The 23,508-nt window shown below is 43.1% G+C and overlaps 1 protein-coding gene across 1 annotated transcript in view; it reads left to right on the top strand.

The window, feature by feature from the left end:
- Positions 1-23,508, top strand: part of Ku80 (X-ray repair cross-complementing protein 5 Ku80) — a 26,144-nt gene continuing 2,636 nt past the window's right edge. The window contains exons 1-15 of the mRNA XM_089566169.1: positions 1-63; positions 2,379-2,492; positions 3,809-3,989; positions 4,344-4,515; positions 6,056-6,178; positions 7,365-7,479; positions 9,296-9,547; positions 9,984-10,046; positions 12,135-12,272; positions 12,918-13,008; positions 14,091-14,151; positions 16,638-16,707; positions 20,438-20,524; positions 22,032-22,141; positions 23,232-23,328. Coding sequence (XP_089422295.1) covers positions 49-63; positions 2,379-2,492; positions 3,809-3,989; positions 4,344-4,515; positions 6,056-6,178; positions 7,365-7,479; positions 9,296-9,547; positions 9,984-10,046; positions 12,135-12,272; positions 12,918-13,008; positions 14,091-14,151; positions 16,638-16,707; positions 20,438-20,524; positions 22,032-22,141; positions 23,232-23,328 — 1,689 coding nt within the window. The 5' untranslated portion in view covers positions 1-48. The remainder of the gene's footprint in view (positions 64-2,378; positions 2,493-3,808; positions 3,990-4,343; positions 4,516-6,055; positions 6,179-7,364; positions 7,480-9,295; positions 9,548-9,983; positions 10,047-12,134; positions 12,273-12,917; positions 13,009-14,090; positions 14,152-16,637; positions 16,708-20,437; positions 20,525-22,031; positions 22,142-23,231; positions 23,329-23,508) is intronic.

Below are 23,508 nucleotides of genomic sequence, written 5' to 3' on the forward strand. Positions count from 1 at the left end.
TCTACGTCTCTGCTTTCTCTCTCTCTATTGGTTACGCACATTGCAGCAATGGCGGCAAATAAGGTAGGTACTCTGTGAAATGCTTGCCAAAAGTTTGTGTTTACGTGTTCTGCTGCCTCTGAATATCATAGACAGTCATGCGAGCGCAATGCCAGCTATAACAAAGTTCGAAGAGGTGTATCATATCCCCTTTTTTGTTTGCTGCCCCCAAATCACTGACGCGCGCTGTCTCCTTGCTTGCTTGTTGACAAACACACCATGCTTGCTTTTAAAAATGGCCGCTCCCGCCGTATTCGTGCATGGATAAAAAGCACGCCCGACACGTCGGCAGTTTAGTAACTCGGATGATGACTCTGCTTACCTACTGTGAGGCCTCGGAGTGGCAAGTCGAACAGGAGTCGCGTAGAAGCACCTAGCAGAAAACACTTGTTGGCCGTACGAATAACGCCTGTCGGCGGCACAGGTGTTAGCTCACAAATCGCTAAAATTAGGTGCTGTTGCGGCGAACTCGATTGTGGAGCTCCTTTCTGCTTTTGTTTTGCTTTGATAACCTTTTGTTCGACTACCGCAACTGTTTGAAACTTCGGCAGGGTGTCGGTCTGTGTCGAGCGCGCGCTCCCTGCATGTATGTACACGGCGCGCGAAGTTGCAGCGACTTTCGACAGGTTGACAGTCTTTGAGCCGTTTAAGGAGTAAAAAATTGCGGCTATTTCTTACAGCTTATACGTTTGCGGGAAGGTGTTAATACAGTCGAGCCTACTTATAACGACGACAGATATAACGAGCGCTCGGTTATTACGAACGGTGCTGTCGTCAAAATATGTATATGTCTGAGTACTCGATCCCGGCCGCGGCGGTCGCATTTCGGTGGAGGCAAATTATTAGAGGTCCATGTACTGTGTGATATCAGTGATACGTTAAAGAACCCCAGGTAGTCGAAATTATCTAGAGCCCTCTACTACGGCATCCCTCATAGCCTGAGTCACTTTGGAACGTTAAACGCCATAAAACCAGCATTTAAACAAACAAGGGAAGGGAAATGAGGGGCTCGTTAAGAATATGACAGAAGCCAACAGCCACAGAAACCAAGGGGCACAGGGGATTTTTTTAAATTTATTTATTTATTTTTGTGGTGTTGATCAATTTAGAATATTACTGAATATGCTATCGCTTAAAGCTAATTGATTAGAAAAGCAGAAGAAAAAACAACCACATGCCGCTGGTGGGATCCGAACCCACGACCTCCAAATTACGCGTCCGGTGCTCTACCTCTCAGCTACGGCGACGGCTGTCAAATCTTCTGCTTTTCGGGGGTATTTATGTTTACGAGTAACCTAACCTTGAGAGTGTTCATCAGCGCCACCCACGTTCATAAGCGGCGGACGTAGAATGTCCTGAGTTTCCGCAGGTGTGACGTAGAACGTCATCGAACGGAGAGGGTGGAAGCTGCGTGAGAACCCTCTTATGCTTCCTATGGCGTCAAGGCTGCCAGAACCGAGGCCCTCGCTAAGCAATTAAACAAACAAGGGAAGGGGAATGAGGGGCTCATTAAGAATATGACAGAAACCAAGGGGCACAGGGAATTTTTTTTTAATTAATTTATTTATTTTTGTGGTGTTGATCAATTTAGAATATTACTGAATATGCTATCGCTTAAAGCTAATTGATTAGAAAAGCAGAATAAAAAACAACCACATGCTGCCGGTGGGATCCGATAAATTAATTTTTTAAAAAAAATCCCCTGTGCCCCTTGGTTTCTGTGGCTGTTGGCTTCTGTGCACTACTGCGAGCATACAGCAGAAAGTGCAGCTGATATATTCTTTGCTTACATGTGCTGCGCTATATTCATTGCTGCATGGGCCCAGGAACAACAGATGACACTGTCGGAAAACCATCTGATCAGATGCATGTGAATTTGCATCAGCACATCGTTGATGCACAGCTAATCGGATGTCGATGGGATGACTCTGTTGGTGAGAACGCCAACATTGCGGAGACGTGCTGTAATGAAGCCGTGGTGTGCGAAGTGCTAGTACTCCCTGGCTGCCAGGAATCTGATTAAGGAGACTGACCTGTCACCAACTGCCATGAACACTTCAACCGCAATTAGTGCTAAAGCAGACTGTTGGCAGCAAGGGTCTCGGCATGGAGAATGACCGAGCTGGAGACCTTGGAAACCAACTTGATTGGGTTTGCTTTAAAGAAATAGATGTGTGTAACGTGCTTTCTTACAGAAGCAATGCTACTTTTGCCGTATTCTATATTTTTGTCTGTAATATGGGGAGTCCACTTACTTCGAATTTCAGATACAACAAATGCCATCTGCGTCACCATCAGAGTCGTTATAAGTGGGCTCGACTGTGCTTGCTGTTTTTCAGGAAGCTGTTGCCATCATTCTGGATGTTGGCCCCCACATGAATCAAGGCCCTCCCAATGGCCCAACGGATCTCGAAGAGGCTAAGACCTGTGCCGAGCTCATGATCCAGCGAAGGGTAAGAACCAGCATCATCTTACTGTAAACGGAGCATTGGCTTTAAGGGTGTTTTTAAAATTGTGCTAAAGGAATGTAGTAAAGCAACATGACAAAACTCTGTCATGAGTATTGTCGCTTGTAGAAAAGCAGAACTGCTCTTGAGACTGTTAGTAAAACACAATATTGCGGCAAAAGAGTTGACTATATCACTCTTTCTAGAGACAAGTAGCAGGCCACCATAATGTTGTTACTCTGCTTTGTCTAGATGTGGCACTGGTGCTTGCTTAATGCATTTGAAAAGCTATTAAAACAACCTTGCCTCAATAGTTCATAGTTGGAAGAAAACTCGTCAGGTTGTGGACGGTCATATTCAAATCTGAAAAAGCAGACGCTGACCAAGAAATTAAAAAAAATGCAGATGTTTCATCTTTTTGCCCGTCTTTATTTCTTGGTTGGCTTCCACTTTTTCATGGTTAGTAAGCTTGCCTTTATGTTAAGTTTTAAATTAAGCTAAAATTTTTTCCTGTTGATGTTTAAAAATGCAATAAAAGGGAATTAATGGTCTCTTTAGAAAAGTCATTACCATCTTATAGAGGATGCACAAACTGTGCCTGTCTGTCATTCCTTGTTCTGACCTGCAACTCTCTTTAGGTCAGGGGTATTACACCAGAATCACGATATGATGCTGGACATTTATTCGGAGCCTGCAATGCACACTTTTAATGCTTTATTTAGACATCTCTTTGAATGACTGTTAATTCTGGCAGTCCACGCATGCTATGCCTTTAAAGCCATTTGGCACTTTTGCTCAGAAATAAGAAAACCAACAATGCCTATTTGGAAGGGTGGGTTTTTTATTGATTAAATAAACAAAAGGGAAAACAGATCAATTTTACGTGCAGTGCCTCATCTTATTCATTGCCTTGATGGGGTTATTATATATTGATCAGGGTGCACAAACTTTCACCTGTACATACTCTTCATCGTCATCGCTCACCTGTGTTCTTAGGCCTGCACGCTGAGTGCCGGGCTGTCGTGGAATAGAGCCATTTGTTGAAGCGGTAGCTCATAATATTTTCATATGCACTTATTGCAGTATGTATGCAAAAGCGCGCAGAAAACTTGACTGTAATCATAAAAAACTGCCTGACCATCACATGGCTGCAGTATTTGGCATGGTGTGGTAAACATACTGCCGCTGGCACCATACCAACTCAATAAGTCAGCAGTGACAGAGGACCCATGTTCTGTGTTTGCAACTTGACTTTTCTAAAGGGTTTTTTTGGAAAAGGTGAATCTAGTGCAGGCACATATTTTTTTATTCCTGGCATGCAGATCTTCTCAGACTCTAAAGATGAGGTTGCTGTGGTGATCTGCGGCAGCCAGCGCACCAATAACAGCCTGTCAAGTGATGATGAATACCAACACATTGACGTCTTGTGTGGTCTACAACCCGTCTCCTTTGACATGCTGGACAAGCTTTCTGAGGTCAAAGCCACTCAGCATGTTTGTGACTGTATCCTTGGCAGTTGTTTTGGTTTGGAAGTTGGGTGCAGGGCTTCACATAAGTGAAGTGCTGGCATGCCATGACAGCTTGCATGTGTGTAGTTGTGCTAATGCTACTTCAGCATTCACCTTGGCCATCATACATTCAGGCACGGAATCCCATGCACTGAACTGACTGTCAGTTGATGTTTCAAGAGCTGCCCCCATGTTGGGCACCAAAAAAATGGGGGGGGGGGGGGGGTGCACAGTGACATTGATGGCTTCATTGAGAAAGGATTACACAAGGCAGGCTTTTTTTGGTATGGCCACTGACAGGATATTGCAGAGCAGCAGTGTTAGTTTCCTTGACTTAACACGTTCCAAGTTGTCGATGCCATCGTAGTTGCACTGGATGTGATTGTAGACAAAACAAAGAACCTGAAGTTCAGCAGTCGACGAGTGGTGCTTTTGTCGAACCTGGGCGGGACCTTCAATGACAGCCAGCAAAACATCATCGCTGACGGGATGAAGAACTCTGACTTGTCCCTAACCATTGTGTGAGTGAACTGTCGAAAGCTTTTGATGTGTAGTGAAGTGCGTTCCTGCGGTAATTTTGAGTTGTGATTATTCCATGACACTGCTGCGTATACTTGTACTGTCTGGGTATTTAACGGAATGGCTGAGTATGTTGCTCCTAGTTTTGATTCCATCACTGCTGGCTTGAGGAGTGTAAACGGCCAGGACTTCAGTGCTGGAGTTTACATTCTGCTGAAATGCGATGTGTGTGACGACTTCGGCAGAAATGGCTTCACATAACATTTGCTGGCACAGACGTATCCCTTCCTAATCTTTCTGTGGGTGCCTGCAAGTATGAGTCAGTGGCTGAGATTGTTCGAGAAGTGACATCTGCACAATGCTGTTGCTGTCCATTTAATAGTATGCTATGTAAGAGTAAGGTGCAAATTTGCACTCTATTTGCACTCTTATTGTTACCACACTAGACTTGGATGCCATGCTTGTGCTAAGGGACACAGTTTGTGCTTGTAGCAATACACTTCACTGATCATGTTTCAGTTTGTGCTGGCAGTATATGTGCTGCTCCTTGTCTACTTTGTAGAATTGTTCCTAACATGAAAGCTTTAAAGTGTTAGACTCTTTAATCTTGTGCTTTTTGAAGTGCATAAATATTTATGTGGCAAATAAAGGCCGGCTATATATTAAAGGAGTCAGCTTCTTCCAAGTTTGTTTTGGAGGTTGACTATGCTACACCAAAGATCAACACTCTTTGATATGTCTATTTTAGAGCGCAGCTCTTTGGCGTCCGTTCCTGGGTTTCGCGTCGTCGTCGGCCTCATAACCAGCTCCGCCCCCCTTTCATCCCCCCAGCGCTAGCAGCGACCGACTGATAACGACCGACTGATACCGCTGGATGCCGCTGACGCCGCTAGAGAGTCAAGATAACGTGACTGCATAGAACACCGTCGCCGCCATGCAGAAAGAGGAGGAAAGGGTCCCCCCCCCCCTGTTCTTGTGTGGCGGATAGGGTGCTCTTCAGTTGCCGACGCGCCGGTTATTTCACGTAGGCCCCAGCACGTCGACGAATACGTGACCACCTTCCCACGGCTAGACCTGGTTCTTAGCGCTGCGGAAGCGAGGGTATCATATTGTTTGTGTCGGCATCGGCGGCGTTGTCCCTGAAACCAACTCCGCAGCTGGGGTTGACTCACTATCGAAAAGGTGAAACAGCTTATTTGCTGCGCTCAAATTTCGCATTAGGAAGTAACGTAATCGTCGGTAATTTTTTTGTATTTAGGATGGAAAAAGTGACAGACATGTGTTACAAGAAACTCCTTTTTTTTTAGTAAACTGATGAATTAAGGATAAATACATCATCTAAATTTATTGCTTCTTATGAACAGTAAACACATCCATGCTGCTTCTTATGTGTATGCTGGCCAGTTTTTATTGTTGTGGACTTTTCCATATAACTTATGTATAAGATGAGTAACAGGACCTTTGTAAATGGCTCAATGCAGAAAACTCATTTGTATGCTCTCGCTGGTAAAGGGTTGACTGTTCTTGCTGTCTTCTTTTCAGCTGTCCTTTTGATGTCCAGAACATTGGGGATGATGCTGCAAAGCTTTCTCGAAGTCAGAAAAAGGCAGCTGAATACGTTGGCAAGATTCTGGAGGCAGTCGGTGGCGATGCATACACATTCAGGTATGCCCAGGATAGTGTGGCCAGCATGTATTGAGAATGTTAACGGGACAAGTTGTTAATGGTTTAGTTGTTCATTAGGGTTATTGGTGTAGCAGAACAGTGCAAAACAGAAAGGAAAGCCAAATATCTTCTGATACGAGCGCTCACTTTTATCTAGTTTTAATGGAAACTCAAAGTACACGTGCAACTTCACTTCGCATCCACAGCGTGATTTTTTTTTTTTACCTTTACAGATTTTTATTCTATAAACTGTGAGAGATGCATCGGTGCAATCTGTTGAGCTGGATTGTACTGCAGAGCTCACATTATCTACATCATATGGATCAATAATTAAATGATTAATTAACTAAGATAAGTGAATAAACTTTTTTAGTTTAGATTTTAGGAGGCAAGGTTGTATTCCTGAAAGGCTGCCGTTGTGCTTTTTTTTAACATATGCAAGTTGTTTTTGCAAAATGCTGTGGGAAGTTGCTTTGTGTTGCTAGAAAGACCAAAGTTTTAACTGAAGTATTTGTTTGTTTGTTTTTTCTGATACTTTGTGTTTCCTCGGTTTGCCCTCTAGGCTTCTCTTTTCCTTTGCCTCAATTTGGTATTAGCCTCTGCAATGCTGGTACAGCACTTGTAAAACCTTAAGGGGGACGCGGGTTTTGGAGGCGAAATTTTTTATTTTTGGTGTAGAGGGATGAAATGTGGCGTGCTTATTAGGAAGTACAAGTTTTTACTTTAACTCAGTTTACTATAGCGGGATTTTATTGTATAATGCACTCATTACCATCATGTCAAATTAATTACATGTTGAAAGAATGAGAAGGTAATTCAGAAATATAGGAATGTTGCTGCATAAACATTTTATCAGGGAACACAATGCAACAAACGGTATGAAAATCCGTGAAACCATTGTCAGGCATTTTCTGGCAAAACTGGCATTTTCACGAATATCTCAACCAGTTTCTGCTTCCTGTGGTCACAAAAAACATTTTTTCAAGTCTCTTCTTGGCTGTTTTCGGGGAATATCTTTTGGGATATAATTAGAAAGAATCTTGTAGATACAAACTCTGGTGTTTGCTAACATTAATAAAATTCGATTTTTTTTCTGAATTTTTGGGATTTGAAAGCTGCAGTCCCCCATTATTAAGTCATATTTTCAAACAGTGCTGTTTGTCCTTACTGATTCCTTGAACTTCAGCCAGGCTATGCCAGCTCTGATGTCGTATGAGAAGAAGCGCACCCGTCCGACACCTTGGAATGCGAATCTGGAAATAGGGCCCGACATCTCCATACCAATCTCTTCATATATCAAAGTAAGCCAGCACATTTGGTGACATTTTTGTTATGCCAGTCAAGAACAAGTCTTGAAGCAAAATGAAAAAAAAAAACAAGAGAGTGCATTGCTTGGAACAGTAGGACTATTTAGTGCATGGATATTCACATCCACACACGTTGGTTCTGTACTAAAGAAATTTGTGTAAAAGTGTGTTTTAGTGGTTCCGTGCTTCCAGACAAGCACCTCCTTTTTGAAGAATGCACTGTTACGCAGCACCCACCTTTTGGTGCATTTTCTTCTCAGTGTTTTTCAATATAGCAAGAGCATAACGAATCCAGAAAGTATCCAAACTTCTTATTTGGCAGTTCTGGAAAAAATCTGGCTACCTAGGGCAGCATTTTCATATTCCTATTCAATGTACTACCTTTGGAAGCATACATGCTGCACCCAGCATTCCTCTCAGTTTGTGAAACATGCTGCTAAATGCACTTCTGGAATGCCCATCAATAACTTCTTATATATCATCATTTTATCTATTAATATTGATAGTGTGAAATTGCTTGCCTTCTGAATGAGCTTCTGATTTTAGAATAACCGGGAAAGGTACAGGTGCGGCCAGAATAATACGGAGCACGCGAAAGGCGGCCAAGCTAGCAGAAACTGCATCTAAGCGCCACCTATCAGCACAACAAAGACACCCCTGGCTATCCGCGTGCAGCGAGAGTGCCTGCCACCGAGCCCCCCTCTTTGCTGCAACCCTGCCATTATCACTGATGGGCCGAGATAACACGTAATGCCCAAACGGCCGTCTTGCACCCGTTTACAGCGTGCGCCGCTCCTCGATGCGAGAACAGGGCAACGAAGCGCATGGCGCTGTCAGCAGAGTATCAGTCGATCATAGAGCAAGGGATTGCATGCTATATACTGTGATGTTGATAGGCCTGCGGAAAAAGTGGGTCCGTGCTACCGGCGCCATCTCGCCGCATCCAAATTAAGATAGTTCCTGTCGCCACTGCTAGGCAGCACGCATAAGCACGTTTCCGCTGCTCCGCGACCCTTCCTGTGCTCCGTATTATTCTGGCCACACTTGTACATAGACATATATTCCTGTAGGAAGACAGTTAGACTTAGACTGATGCCATGCTTCACCAAAAAACGCTGCACAAAATTTGATGAATAGGTAGGTGCATTGTTGTGATGAAGACATGAGTTGTTGGATTTCTAAGACTTTAATTTTTTTTTTTTTCTCTTGATGGCATCCCTAAGGTAGTCTAGTCTGGCTTGAAGAAGTGCGGTAATCTTTGGCAGTACCTTCATGATCATAGAAAAACATCAACCATAGCTTTGCATTGGCCTGGCCTCACTGTGCCTTCTTTTGACGTGGCAGCCTTGGTGGCTTCCATTGTCTGGACTGCCCATTTATTTCTGATTTGTAGCTGTACACCCTTGTTGCGGTATTCCGCAGGAAACCTCATTGTAAATTAGGAGCTTCCCAGTCCTGTGCGTCTTTGGGATGAAATTCTTTCTGCCATGCTGAAAGTTGAGAGATGGCTTTGGTCTCAGTGTATCACATGCCTTATTTATCCCTAAGATAAAATTTTGAAAAGTAATCCTGTTAAAGGCATAGAGGCAAAGGCAGTTCAAAGGCATAATAGAGAAGCTGATCAATGTAAAAGTGAAATGTACAAACAGTACTGCTAATGCAGATTTGTTGCATCACATCGTATGATCTCCTGGGCATTTTTTTTTCCTTCCATCTCATTTATTTTTATTGTGTTAATTCAGAGGTACATGTGGCTGCTTCGTTTGGCTCACTAGGATTGCCTACCTGCTTACTGGTGACGTTTGCCTAGGTGGTGGAGGTGAAAACCAAGCCGTGGAAGCAGTTTGTCGCCAAGCGCACGCAAGTCCCAGTGCGCTGTGACACGGTCTACTACCGCAACGATGAGAAGGAGACTGAAGTGGAGAAGGACAGCACCGTGCTTGCGTATCGGTACGGCTCCACCTTGGTGCCTTTCACTGACGAGAGCCGGGCAGCAATGGACGGAAGCAAGAGCGGCTCTGGCCGTGGTCTGCAGGTACTCGGATTCACCGATGAGGTCAACGTGAGTTACTTGTACGTCTTGGCAGACTTGCACACTAAGGATCTCTTCATCAATTTGTGTGCGCATGACTGCTTTGGTTCTGTTGCCAGCATGAGCACTGTTGAACCTAGTGCGAACACTGAGCACATTATATGACTGATTAGTTGCACACAAATGTTCTGAGAGTGCCAGTGCCAGAAGTTGCACATCTCAGTGTTGTCCGTGAAATTGATTATTCGATGCTGTGTGGTTGAATTGCGAGGGCATGAGGGCAGGGAGTCATAGGCATGAGTGAAAAGCTTGGCTCTAGACACCCAAGTTCACTGCTGAAAAATGCCTCTAACAGGTCCCTTTTTTGAATATGCACAGCATGCCTATCAGCTGTGAATGACACATGTTAGCATTCTTAAATTTCGTGTTGATAAACCAGTACTTGTCTTTGTTCTTTTTCTTTCAGATCAAAAGACACTACTACATGGGGGACAAGACTTCATATATAGTTGCCAGAAAAGGAGATGACGTAAGTTTCATTTTTGAAATTGTATGGTATTGAGCTAGTGCTGCAGTTTTGATGCAGCAACATTCTGAGCGGCATTCAGGCATGTCAGATAATTGTAAAATTTCTTGCAGAAGCAGATTGGCATCAAAGAACTGTTTGTAATAAGGGAGTAATTACTCATTGACATCCAGCCGACTGGAGCCATACGGCTACAGAGGAAAGCTATCCAGCTTTCTCAGAAACTTCGTAGCTAAATAAAAATTCGCCCTGGTCCAGGGTTCGAACCCGGGACCACTGCTTCACTGGAGAAGTCGCTTTACCAATTGAGCTAGCCTGGACGGCAAGCTTATGGTAGGGCAAGAGTGAATTGATCAATAATTCGAAATGGGAACTGTGTTGGTCCAATGTTTGTGGGAATCCCTCAAGGTGGAGTAGATTTGTAATAAGGGAGTAATTACTTATTGACATCCACCCGAGCGCAGCCATTCACATCTGTGACGTGACGTGAACATTGGACCAACACAGTTCCCACTTCGAGTTATTGATAAAGAGCTGTTTGTTTCGCGCATTATCTCCCAGAAATAGCTTAGTTACACACAGTTCAGCACCTGAGTTCATTGCATGGCCAGCCTTGAAACGAAAGCTTAAAGTGACACCCAGGATGAATTGAAGTTGGTCTGTTTTGATGGATTATCATTTTTGAAAGACTGCTTTAACTGAGCACGGAGCTTTCAAAAACTAGAAAAGACCAGGAGATAAAGTACAGGTGTCATAGCCACCGGTCATTTTCAAAAGCAGACTGCTATGGCATCAAGACTGATTCTTGGACATGGTCCTTGGGGTTAGGCACCAGTGCCATTCACTTCCGAATGGTTATCATGGCGACCTTTCCATTCTTGAGTTCACAAGTTTGAATCGAGTGGCGGAGGAAAAAGAAAAAGTTCCCTTTTTAAATGCAGTTTTCTCAGCAATAAATGCCTCCTTCATTGCCAAATAAGCATCAACATAGCCACAAAAAGCACAACAATGAAACTTATTGAGAACGAAAATTGTACAAAGTTCCCCTCAGTTACCTTTAGTGTATGATTCCATGGTACTTGTGGTCCAATGCGGTATTGTGAAATGCGCCCACTGTCACTTGTAGTCATTCAGTCCTTCATATTGCCTCAGCAGTGCAACAAAGACTGGACGAAAAGTAAACAACGGACAAGCGCTGGCTGTCAACTGATTTGATGTGGAAACAACACAAAGTGTGTATACAGTAAAAGTAAAAGCAAACAAAGCCGGAACAACAATACTTTGTGTTAATTCCGCAATAAATCTGTCGTTAGTCAGCGCTGGTCTGTTGTTTCCATTTCGTCTCGTCCTTGTTGCACTTGTTGCATCAATTTTCTGGGACCCTTTTACATAGACGACCATCAAAAAGCTTGAGAACGGTTGCAGAAAAAGGCAGTTCGCTTTGTCTACAATAATTTCTCCCACACGTCAGTCACAGAACTATTAGCCGCAACTTGTGTTTCCCCGACTAAAATTTATGTACGAGATTATAAATAAATACTACAATGTTAACATCTCTGAAATAATTACATTTTTTTGTTACCAGGCAGAAGCATCAACTATGACACCATTCCGTGTAAAAAATAATTGTTTTAAATACTTCTTTTTCCCCAGGGCAGCAACTGACTTGAATAATTTAAGTAATACGACATTGACTCAACCTTCCCTTTCTTTGTTACCGTCAGCAGAGTGACAGCGGAAAAGCTCAGATACACCTTTCTTGCTTTTTTTGCAGTGCATTGCTTTTTTTTTTTTTGCCTAGTTTGCAGTGAATTGTGTTGAAAAATGACATTTGTTATAGTGACCTAGCCGTGCACTTTGTCTTCACTTTGTTCTGTTGCCTGTGATTATTTTTGTGCTATGTTATATTCCCACCTTGTGGATTGCAGTGTCTGTAAATAGTAAAAATAAAATGTGTGAATGCGTACCAACTCTCCCAAATTTCAGTTTTATTCAGTCCTTCTTTCCTTTCTTTTTTCTGCAAGTCAGTAAACTCTGGGTCACATGCACACACTGTTAATTCCTGTGGATGACTGAACTGTACCTGTGCAGTCTGCTGGTGCTGCTCTCTCTGCACTGATCCAAGCACTGAAAAAGTCAAAGATGGTGGCCATCGTGCGGTATGCCTTCTCTGACAAGAGCGCCCCACGTATGGGTTTTCTCAGCCCACGTATCAAGGAGCGATATGAAGTGAGTTTACTTGTGCTGTTCTCTCTCGGTTATCACCAATGAGTGACGGCGTCAGAGTTATTTTATAGGCGCACGCCGCAGTACCATCATTTTGTGCAGCATGTAGCTGTTTTTGCGTGGTCTTTGTTTTCACAGAGCTTGTGTATGGTAGTTTCACTCTCATTGTGTAAACTGTGGTTACGTCACAGTAAATGCTGCCAACTGCTTTCAGTCATCATAACCAGGGACAGTGAGCATCGTGTTACTTGAGGCAGGCTAGTCATATTCACACACTGTCGTGAAAAAAGCTCTGATACAAGTTCGAAGCTACAGAAGCCAGCCTTCAAGCTCACCTCATCTGCCCACTGATGTCATCGGGGTAGGGGACGCGCGGCAAGGTGTGTCGCCTTAATTGGTTGCGAGCTACTGTGGGCAGCGATTTTTAAAAATTAGTATTTCTAAATCATAGCATCCATGCAGAGCTTTCAAAATCGACTCAACTACCGACAGAGACTACCTCTACAGATCTATTGCACTAGAATAGGATCATCAAAATCATTTCTGGGTCCCGTTAACAACTCATTAATTGACTGAGTGTTAGTCTCACGTGATGCTAATGCAGCCTCTCGTATGGCGCCTGTATAATCTGCTGGGATGTCCTTACAGTGCCTGGTGTTCATTCAACTGCCTTACATGGAAGACCTGCGAAGATTCACTTTTTTGCCCCTGGATACGAACAAAGACAACATTCCGACTGGTAAGCTGTCTTAGGCTTGGCCTCCATTATCAAGGCCTTTCTTTGTTGCTGTGCAATTGACTACTTCAGGTTGATTGCACACAGAGCGAGAGTTATTGGAGTTAGACCATCACTTTCTACTTGTACTGAATGCCTGCGTTCTATTTTCTTGCTCTGCAAGACATTTGTAGCTGCTTCAGAGAGGAGAGAGAGAGTTTGGCTAGTACTACTTGAGAACCTGTGCCTGAAGTACAGCATAAACTAACGAGATAATATGTAGGGATGGTCTTGGGATCCTGCAGCACTAAAATTTGCCCATTCCCGTGTTTGTTTCAGTTTATTGCCATCACTCCTACTGCGCGCAAAGGTTCTAATATGATTTATGTGCATTTGCTGAACGTAAAATGGCACCATTAGGTAGTTTTCTTGCTTTAATGAAAATAAGAATACATTCCTGGGTGTGCAGTAACAAAAAAAAAAAGACAATAAAGGGCAGCCATGATTGGCTAATTGCTCTGCTTCTTGTGTATGGCGTGCTGAAGACCGCACATGTAGTTTCCATCACACTTCCAATGCACAGATACTGGTCCTATAAAAAGACTTGGAAATTTTCTTTCACAACATTACTAAAAAATGAGTTTATAAAGGACTGCGATTGTGATAGCAGCTGCATAATGGATTAATTAATTGGTTTTCTGTGTGCCCAAACAACATTAAGTGACTAGTTATGAATTCATAATATGCAACGGTTCGATGGTATTCTTCGGTTTTAGTTCCCAGGCATTTGGGTAGTAGCTAGGAACAAAGGGAGTTTATAGCTCGGCAAAATATTGCAACCTTGTATAGATCATATATAAGCCTGCATATGGGCAGACTGTGGTTTCATCTGGTGGTTACACACTGAAGTGGAAGCAGACGGCTCAGTTTTACTGCTTATTTTGATCAGTTTACATTCATGCCAAAATGCTGGTAAACTGTGTATCATTTGGCACTTGCATTTAAATGTGTCGCACTCCTCACCAACAAGCTTCCCTTCCTGTGAGCTGATCAAGCCTGTTTATCCCCTGGGATGGCGTACAAGTGAGGTTAGCTTGTCTTTGCAGACACACAGCTGTCCCTCTTGGACGACCTCATAGCAGCAATGGACCTTGCAGCTGTTGACATGTAAGACATTGTTTTACTTAAGCCCGCTTTCCTCCCACCTCTCCTCAGAGTGTGCAGTAATTAATCTCTGGCTTTTGGTGGCTTACATTTGCTGCACCATGGCATCGTATTGCTATGAAGTCGCCGAAGACAGACCTGGGTCACTATAGATTTCGAGCACTAAGCTTCTGGCCTGATTTGCACAAATGCAGGAGATTATTTTGGGTTGGCGCGATAGACATGCTGAGGCGGCCCATGAGCTCACAACATATGCAAAGAAAGGGCAGCAGTAAAAGACCACTTTGATCGCAAATAAAGGTTTTCGTCATGAGTTATCCGTAGCCTGTTTTTGGCAGATTCTTAGCATGTTAGGAGATCAGTTTCGATGTAGCGAAATTTCAGTATTAAAGTAAACTGCAGGTTGTACAGACTTCGTTAAATCGAGGTTTAGCTGTATGGTTGAATTCAGCGCATGGAAAAATATAAATAAAAAATAAAAATTGTACATTGCTATCTGCCAATTTTTTTTTCTCTTGTAAACGCAAGGTACTTATCAGGAATTTGTGAGGCTTTGCGACTCTCACTATCGCTTTTCATGCGTAGAGCGTCCTGCGATGGCGCTCTATCCGGCTAAGCAGCTGCTGATGCAAGGGGGAGATGCAGCAGCGATGAAGGAGAGAGGTTGTGGCATGGGTGCGCTTCTGTGTTTTTTTGGAGGGCGCTTAATCTTACACAATCATTGTCTATTGTCGTTGGCGAACTGCGTCTTTTAGGCTGCGAGCGACAGGAAAGTGGATGACAGAAACAAAAGCATCAGAGCAAACTCGTGCAGCCGCATCTTGTATAGTGTGCCCGCGTGCCGTCAGTCGTGGCATAGTCCGTTTTCACGCTCGCGTTGCAACGGTGGGGGCAGAGCGCGCAGGAAGCTACCCGACATGGCAGCAGTCAAACGCCGATAGAGTGTAGAGTCCCTCTTTGCCGTTGCTGTTCCGTTGTGTAGTAAACACAGGTAGCCATAATGCCGGCACGAAGTAAAGCACTGCATCACCAGGTGACATTCGCGGTGTTTCGTGCATTAATGCTGCCACGATTCCAGCGTAACTGCCGAGTTTGTATTTCATGGGTTTCTGTGTTAGCCAGGAGTGAGGCTGGCCCATGAAAATGTAGCTTCTGGAAAAATGTAGCACCCGGGAATGTAACAGCAGGGTTCAACTGTATCACTTAGCAGGCTATGCAAGAATTTTCTGTCATTTGTAGTTGGAGCGCTTTAGTGCCATGTCAAGCTTGTTTCGCTTTCTAGCTTGCTGCAGACAGGATCTGTTGAATACAAAGATTGGAAGCATTGGAAGCAAAATTTAGTCCATACTGTACTGTGGCGTTTTTAAAGGGCTATCGACACCAAATTTTTGCTTGTGTGTTTTCTTCTTTCGAATGATCCGTTAGACATTGGTATGCATGGATCACTGCATGATATTTGCCTATGGCCACTGAATAACTTATAATTCACCTTTTTTGCAAGATGTGGGGCCCTCTGGGGAAGTGGCGATAATTCTTCCGCTATGGCTTGAAAACAGACGCACGTGAGAAACGCAGGTGAGAACTGGTTCCACAAGGAGCCAGTTGTGCCTGCAAAGTGGCAAGTGTGTGCTTGACAGCTACCACCGTCTGTCGCATGCGCCTGTCACTAACATGAACTGTGCATGTGCAGTAGAAGCTGGTGGTTTCATTTTCGACCAGTGGAGCTGGCAGGAGTAGAGGCATGCCTGCGTGAAAAAGGCAGATTGAATGTCTTCTTGCTGCTGTTTCTGTTTCATCAACCGAACAATGGCTGTGACATGTAGGTGACCTTTAGCTCACAAGAGGCCCAAAATAACAGCAATATAACTGCTGATAAGTCATTTGCTGTCATTTCAGCTCTTGAAGCAGGCCGGTTAAGGGCTGTAGTCAACTACATATCAACGTTTATATTGCAGGTTTTTTCGTGCCTCGCATCAATTACACATTGCAGCCATCGTTCAGTTGGTGAAACTGGGTTTTTTTATCTGTCATAGGCAAATAATACCGCACAGTGATACATGTGTTATAATCTCTGACGTAACATTTGAAAGAACAAAACACTAAACTAAAATTAGGTTTCTGTAGTCCTTCAACAAGATTAAAAAAATAGTATTTTTTTTTTGTTTTGTGCTGCATTTATTTTTAGAGTAAGTGAAAAAAAGTTACAGCTGTAATTTGCCGTAACACAATGCATGTGAATTTTTAATTGTGTTTGATTTTTATCACAAAGTGGAGCTAAACTGGATCAAAACTTTAGCCATGGGCCACTGATTCCTCATGTGGATGTGATGAACTCGGAGCTCCTAGGTGTGATGTCTTCTGATAATCTGGTTGCCACATCAGAAGGCTGCAAAACTTAGTACTATAGGGCTGTAGCTTGTATAATTAGTATTATCCTAGTTACTAAAAGGATTGTATTTCCAACGTGAACTGAGGATTCTTTCCAACAGAAACGGAGAGCAAGAAGAGCTGTTCAAGTCTAGTCAGACATCGAACCCGTACCTGCAACGGTTTTATCAGGTGAGCAAGACATGGATGTTGCTGGCACCACCTGTGTTTCATTGGGCACTGCTGCATGCTTTAAACTTTTGTTTCAGCACCAGTGAAAGGAAAAAGAGTTTGAAGTGATAAATTATTATTTCCATAATTTCACTGACATTTTGATATATTGAAATTCGGTGCAACCTCAGAATAGAATACATAATATAAATTCGGAATTTTTTTACACAAGGAAACATCAAGTTCAGTGTGGTTTAAGCAGTGGCATTTTTTAAACAATGGCATTTGTAGTATGTAAAATTGTATATAGCCTTCATAGATTAGGAAAAAGCATTTGACTGAATCTAAATCTTGGCGTTCCTGCAGGCATTGCGGAATCAGGGTGTAGAAGAGTGTCATGTGAAAATATTGAAAGATATTTATAACGATTGCACAGCTACCATAGTCCTCCATAAAGTCAGCAATAAAACACCAATAAGGAAGGGTGTCAGGCAGGGAGACATTATCTCTCCAGTGCTATTCACCACTTGTTTATAGGAGGTATTCACAGACCTGAATTAGGAACAGTTTGGGATAAGAGTTAAAGGGACACTGAGGAGAAATTGAAGTTGGCTTGTATCGACAGAATACCAGCTCCTGATTACAAAAACGCCACTCATACTGACAACAAAGCTCTTGTAACGTAGAAAAGAGCAAGAACCAAAATACAGGTATCACCGCCACAGGCCAAACTCGCAAGTGCAAGCGTGATGACGTCATAGGACAAAGCAGTGTTGCTAGAACCAATGGTTCTAGCAACTCTAGGACCTTATTAGCCACAAATCCCTGAGGTGCAGCGAATGCATGCGCAAATGTCCTTGACGTCGCCAGATGGCGCCACGTGCCCGGCAGCTATGCGCGCTCCTGAAGCATCGGAACCAATCAGCGCCTGTTTTCTGGCGGTAGGCGGGCTCCCGTTATTCCGCTAGCAGTAACAAGCTACACGGTATGCTAAAGGTGTCCATTTGCGAGAACTTCGTTGACGACTTCAAGAATGAGATCCATCGTAACGCTGGCAAAACGCCAGTGCGAACGTAATCGAAGCGACTGTAGCGACGGCCGCAATAGCCGATAGATGCCTTCAACGTGCGGCCGGCAGTAGCTTTCTTTTCGGCTGCTGTTAGGCCGCACTGCTGGCTATCAGAAATCACGGAGTCTGCGGTACGTCATGCGCACGTCATGTTTCACGTCACATAGTCCTGTGTCGTCATAGGAGAATCCCAAGTTTGAATCAGAGCGGCGGGAAAAACTTTTTCAACTTCGAATCCAAATTTCTTAGAAATAAATGCATCTTTCGCTGCCGGCCAAGTGGCAACAAAGCCATGACATGCCGAACTATCGAATTTTACTATAAAAAAATATTAATAGTGCTCTCCTCAGTGTCCCTTTAAGGGGGGATGAGGATCTTGAAAACTTTTTTTTATTTGTTTTCGTAGCTTTCTGAAACTTAGCACCTATGTATATCATTGAATGCTGATTTTGAATATGCATTTAGATTTCAAATATCTCAGCTGGAAGAAAATACATGGCAAAATCATATGCCCTAATTGTCAATTCTTACGGGCCTTTATAGTAATTTATCAGTTAAAGAAAGATTTTTTAAGAATAAGCAGACATTTGCAAAGGCCCAAAGCACATCCTAAAGCTAACAAATTGTCTATAAAATCATTCTGTTGATCATAAATAAGTAACAAAGTTGGAAAGAAAAAATGATGTGGCAGTAATTAGCCCACACTTGGCCTAATTGCTAATTGCCTAATTGCCTAATTGCCTAATTGCCTTGGCTATCATTTTTAAAGAAAGAAAGAAAGCTTTAGGATGTGCGGTGGACCTTTGGAAATGATTGTGTATTCTTAAAAAAGCGTTTTTTTAACTGATAAATTACTGCAAAGGCCCGTAAGAAATGGCCTAATTTGGATGTTATTTTGCGATAAATTTTCTTCCAGGTGAGATATTTGAAATCAGCATTCTATGATACACCTGCATGCCCAGTGTAAACAAGTTTTTAAGACCCTCATCCCCCCTTAATTGAGAATTGCTTGGTGTCTGTGATTCGCTGATGACATTCATTGCCTTGCTAAGTAATCCAGGGGATGAATTGCAAAGCATGATCAGTGACCTAGACAGGTCGTTAATATTGTCATTAAAATTAATATGCAGAAAATTAAAGTAATGTTCAACAGGCTCAAAAGGGAGCAATTTGCGATAGGTGGCAGGGCGTTGAAAGTGGTAAAGGAATACATCTACTTAGGGCGGGTAGTGACTGCAGATTTGGATTACAAGAGTGAAATAACTAGATAATAGATATAACTAGCACATTTGGAAGATACTCTCGGATCATAAATTTATTAGTATCCCTTGAGAGAAAAAGTATATAACAGCTGTATCTTGCCAGTACTCAGTAGGTGTGGAAATATGGAGGCTAAGGGTTCTGCTTTATCTGAGGACAACATGACTAACTGTGGAAAGGAAAATGATGCATGTAATATTAATTGAGAGGAAGAGAGCAGGATGGGTCAGGGAAAAAATGCTAATTAATGACATCCTGCTCAAAATCAGAAAGAAATATGCACGGGCAGTGAATGTTATGTGATGGTTGTTTGGGGCAACAGACTGGATTCCAAGAGATGGAAAGCATAGCAGTGTGTGGCAGGAAGTTAGGTGGGCAGACGAGGTTAGGAAGTTTGCGGGGATGAGGTGTAAGCAGGTGGCACAGGATTGGGTTAACTGGTGAGATACGGGAGAGGTATTAGTCCGACAGTGGGCGTAGTCAGGCTGATGATGGTTTATAAAATCAAGTTTTGTGAAGCTGAGCTCATTTGTACTGCCTTTCACATTCGATCAGCCTCGCTTCACTGAAACATATTCAGTAGAACCAATTACGCACGGGCGAACAGGTTTTATGGTTTGAAGCCAATTTTCTTCAAATAATTTCGAAATGAATATATTTCGAATCCTCCTAGCACACAAAAAAGGTTGAACGTCACAATAGGCACTTTCAAAAACGTGTCCTTTTCGAACAGATAAGTTCATTACATGAAAAAAAGAGAGAGTGCATTGAAACTTTGTCACACTCATTGAAGCTGTGTCGACTTTCTGCAAATATGGCTATCAAAAATTGGAGGAGCCGACCTACATGCGATGCCGACATATTTGCAGGGTGTGAAATCTATTTGTGCCACAGTTGTTGCTTTTAAGCGATGACTCCATGAAACCTGCGTCAGGCGTCGGAAAGGGGCACCTATATCCTTATGTCTCGGTGCCATTCTGGAGGAGGTACGCTGAGCCGAAACAACATGCAGCAAGAGTTCCAGAAACCTTATTAGCTCGATACGAGACGGAGAAATTTGACATACCAGACATTCAGATCGAGACTAGCATAGAATACCGTGCTATTCGACTGAATATCCGAAATTATCAAATATTCTCAGAATATTCGTACATGCCTAGAATCCATGTATTGCTGCAATTTCCTCTCAATATTCCTATTCAGGTGTATCCATAATCTCGTGCCTAAAGTGAGACGTGATGGTGAGAAAGGCCATGGAGCTAGTGATCACAAGTAATACAATACTGTGTCTGTGTGTCTGTAAATCCCTTGTTGCTGTAGTGTTGGCATGTGTAAAGCCACATGGGTAGTTTATTTGTTCTTTGGTTGCCGTTATTTCCATCCCTCTTTGGCTGATTGAGATTTTGTCTCTCTCATTTTCAGTGTGTTCAACACAGAGCGATGCACCCAAAAGACCCCCTGCCTCCCATGCCTCAGCATATTGCAGATGCCATCAAAACGCCCAAGGCGGTGAGTAAAGCATTGTACCACGAACTGTTCCCGGAGCCTTTCTTTTTGTCACAGCTCAAGCACTGATCAGCGCGCTGGCTTATTCCAGTGCTGCTGTCGCCACATTTGCGACATTTGTTTTTCTCAAGGCACAGGGGGATGGGGGGATGGCGGTGTCATTTGAGGTAACTATTGTTCTGATCTTACAGTATAGCCTCTTGTACATAAAGAATCATTGGGATGCATGGAATGTAGATAGCACATTTAGCATTCCTCATAATTAGGGCTGCATACTTGGAGAGATTAAACGTCTTCATTTCACACTTTGTCAAGTATGTCCACTTGGAGAGCCATGATGCCCAATTGTGATGTCTGTCATTGAAGACGTGAAAGAGGTTGGAGGAACAAGGGACCAATCAGGTGTCTGCTTTCATATGACTCTCTGTACTAACATGTGTCAGATATGATTGGTGTTTTGTGCGACGTCATTGGCACCAGTCAGTGGCTACAACATGCTTGAAATACAGTTAGTGGATGGTTAATAAGGCTCCTAAATTTCTGCGGTGGGAAATTGGAAATTCTGCGAATTGAAAACAGAGAATCTGCAACATTCCATGGGAAGCTTTTCACGCAGCAGCAACTTCCATGTTGCTGCATCTTGCCTTGCATCTTCATGTTTCGTACTGCACAGTTCTGTGCCCGTTCACCCCTTTTTTTTTCCCTTCCATGCACCTCATGGCCATTTCACTGCCTTCTCTTCTTTCTCAGTGACCTGCGCCGCCTTTTTGCACATTTGTAGCAGCTCTTTCTCGCTAGAGCGTGCTACATGCTTTGGCTCAAGGGCCAAGATCTTTGAGAAGCTAGCTTTTTTGGTTGGTAGCGAATGGTTCTATGGGTGAAAAGGGGGAGTGGCCTTCCTTGACATCATCGTAATCGAAATTCTGCTGGCCCATTTGGTAAATTATCTTCGCTGTATGTTGCGAAGGCCCCAAAGCACCAAATAAAACCACTCATCATTTACAAATCAAGCGCACTACATTAAAAACTTGCTTGGTAAAACGAAACACATGCTAGCACGTGCTTATCTCTCGGGCCTCTGAAACGAACTCTGTTCATCATAACTGAAATCCGATCATTCTATATTGTTGTCACTCACCACTGCTGCTCTAAAAGAAAAGACAGCATCAGAACCGACTAAAAGTGCTCGGTGTAGCCTTTTGCCTTTGAGGTGCGCACGGTGAAACGGATGCCACGTTTGCCGACCAGCGGACTATGTCCGGTCAAAGTTTCATTTTTCACACCTCCACCTTGCGTTATAAAATGAAAAATTTAGACTGGAATCAAAGAGTTGATTTTATAGACACAAACTAGATGGCACAGCTTGTCCAGGAGCGCAGACTTGAATTTGTGGTGGCAAGTTCAAAACATCAGTTTTATATGACCCTCAAGGTGAAGTTTAAGTGTTCTCTCAAGGCTTTTTGTTTCATCATAGACTGCACTACCACTTTTTATTTATTTGTTGGCGCAGGTTATGGACTTGGCAGAGCCCATTCTGCAAAAGATTGCATCCCAGTTTCCATTGGAGGAGGTTGCACCGGTGATCGTCCCTCAAGACAACGGAGTTGGGCCTGCTGACCTGTAAGTATAGTCATGGTTTCTCTGCTGCATATGACTAGCTGCAGGCATATTTTACACCTTTTCTTTGAAGCAGGGGCACCATGTGTTCAGGTTCAATTATTTTTCCTTACAGCAGTGCAAAGAGAGAATTGAAGCATCCTCATTTCTGCCACATTGCCGAAAGCACCATTTCGAGTTGCATAATGCAGTGATACGAGCACATGCACGCACCTTGTCAACAGCAAAAGTGGTCATGGTCTCAGTATGGCCTCTCGGAGAACACAAATGGACACTTTTGTCATGCATGGATTTCTGCAGTACCATGAAGATCGTGTCATGGCACTGATTTAGGAGGGGCACACAGAGGAACATAAATTAGTGTGGGCAAAAAAAAGAAGAAATAAGAATAAAAGTGCCCAGCCCGCACAACAGGCAGCACAGAGAAGCAGACAGAAAAAGAGAGGAGGGTTTTCACTTTTTGGGCAAGTAAGGCTTATGCCTTAATACATGGACCACCGCATGGTGTTCACCTATGGCCCCTAAATAATTTATAATTCAATTTCCTCTCTCATGCTATTTTGGTGTCAGTTTTATCAACTGAACGATGGCTGTGACGTGCAGTTGATTAGGTCACATGAGACATGAAAAAACCTGAAATATGAACGCTGATACATAGTACGTAGTTAAGGCATAAGCCTTACTTGCCCAAAAAGTGAAAACTTAAACCAGCCTGCTTCAAGAGCTAGAATGACAACGAACAACTTGTCAGCAGTTATATTGCCGTTTTTTTTTCATGTCTCACCTTACCAAATGTGAACTAGATGCCATAGCCATCGTTTGGTTGATGAAACCGAAACAACGTCAAGAAGAAATTCAATTGTAAATTATTTAGCAGTCATAGGTTACCACCACCCGGTGATCCACATATGCTAATGTCTAATGCATCATTTGACAGCAGAAAACACACAAGCAAAAACTTGGTGTCTAGTCCTTTACAAAGGACTAAGTTTCTTGGACTGTTCTGATGAGATTTGCTGTTAAAATTGATCAGCAATTTCTGTGTGTGAGTGTTTCTGCAACTGCTGAGTGCACCTTATGTTTTCGATTTCAGCGACAAGGGCCAGGTCACCAACTCTGATGAGCCTGCTGCTAAGAGAGCACGAACCGATGTCAGCATGGCTGACTTGGTTGCCACAGCAACAACGAAGGTGAGAACATAGGGCACTTATGGAACTGTTAAGAGTATGCATATGTCTTCAAGGAAGTATCGGAGCCTGAATGTCGGGGGGGAAGTATTCATGATTCTGACAGGTAGGGGCGCAGTGCAGAAAAAGTATTATGGCAAACAATGCATGAAATCGTTAATTCCGGAAACTGTAATGTTAAAC

The sequence above is a fragment of the Amblyomma mixtum genome, chromosome 1, assembly GCF_055824585.1.
Source record: "Amblyomma mixtum isolate Tamu chromosome 1, ASM5582458v1, whole genome shotgun sequence".
Taxonomy (NCBI): Eukaryota; Metazoa; Arthropoda; class Arachnida; order Ixodida; family Ixodidae; genus Amblyomma; species Amblyomma mixtum.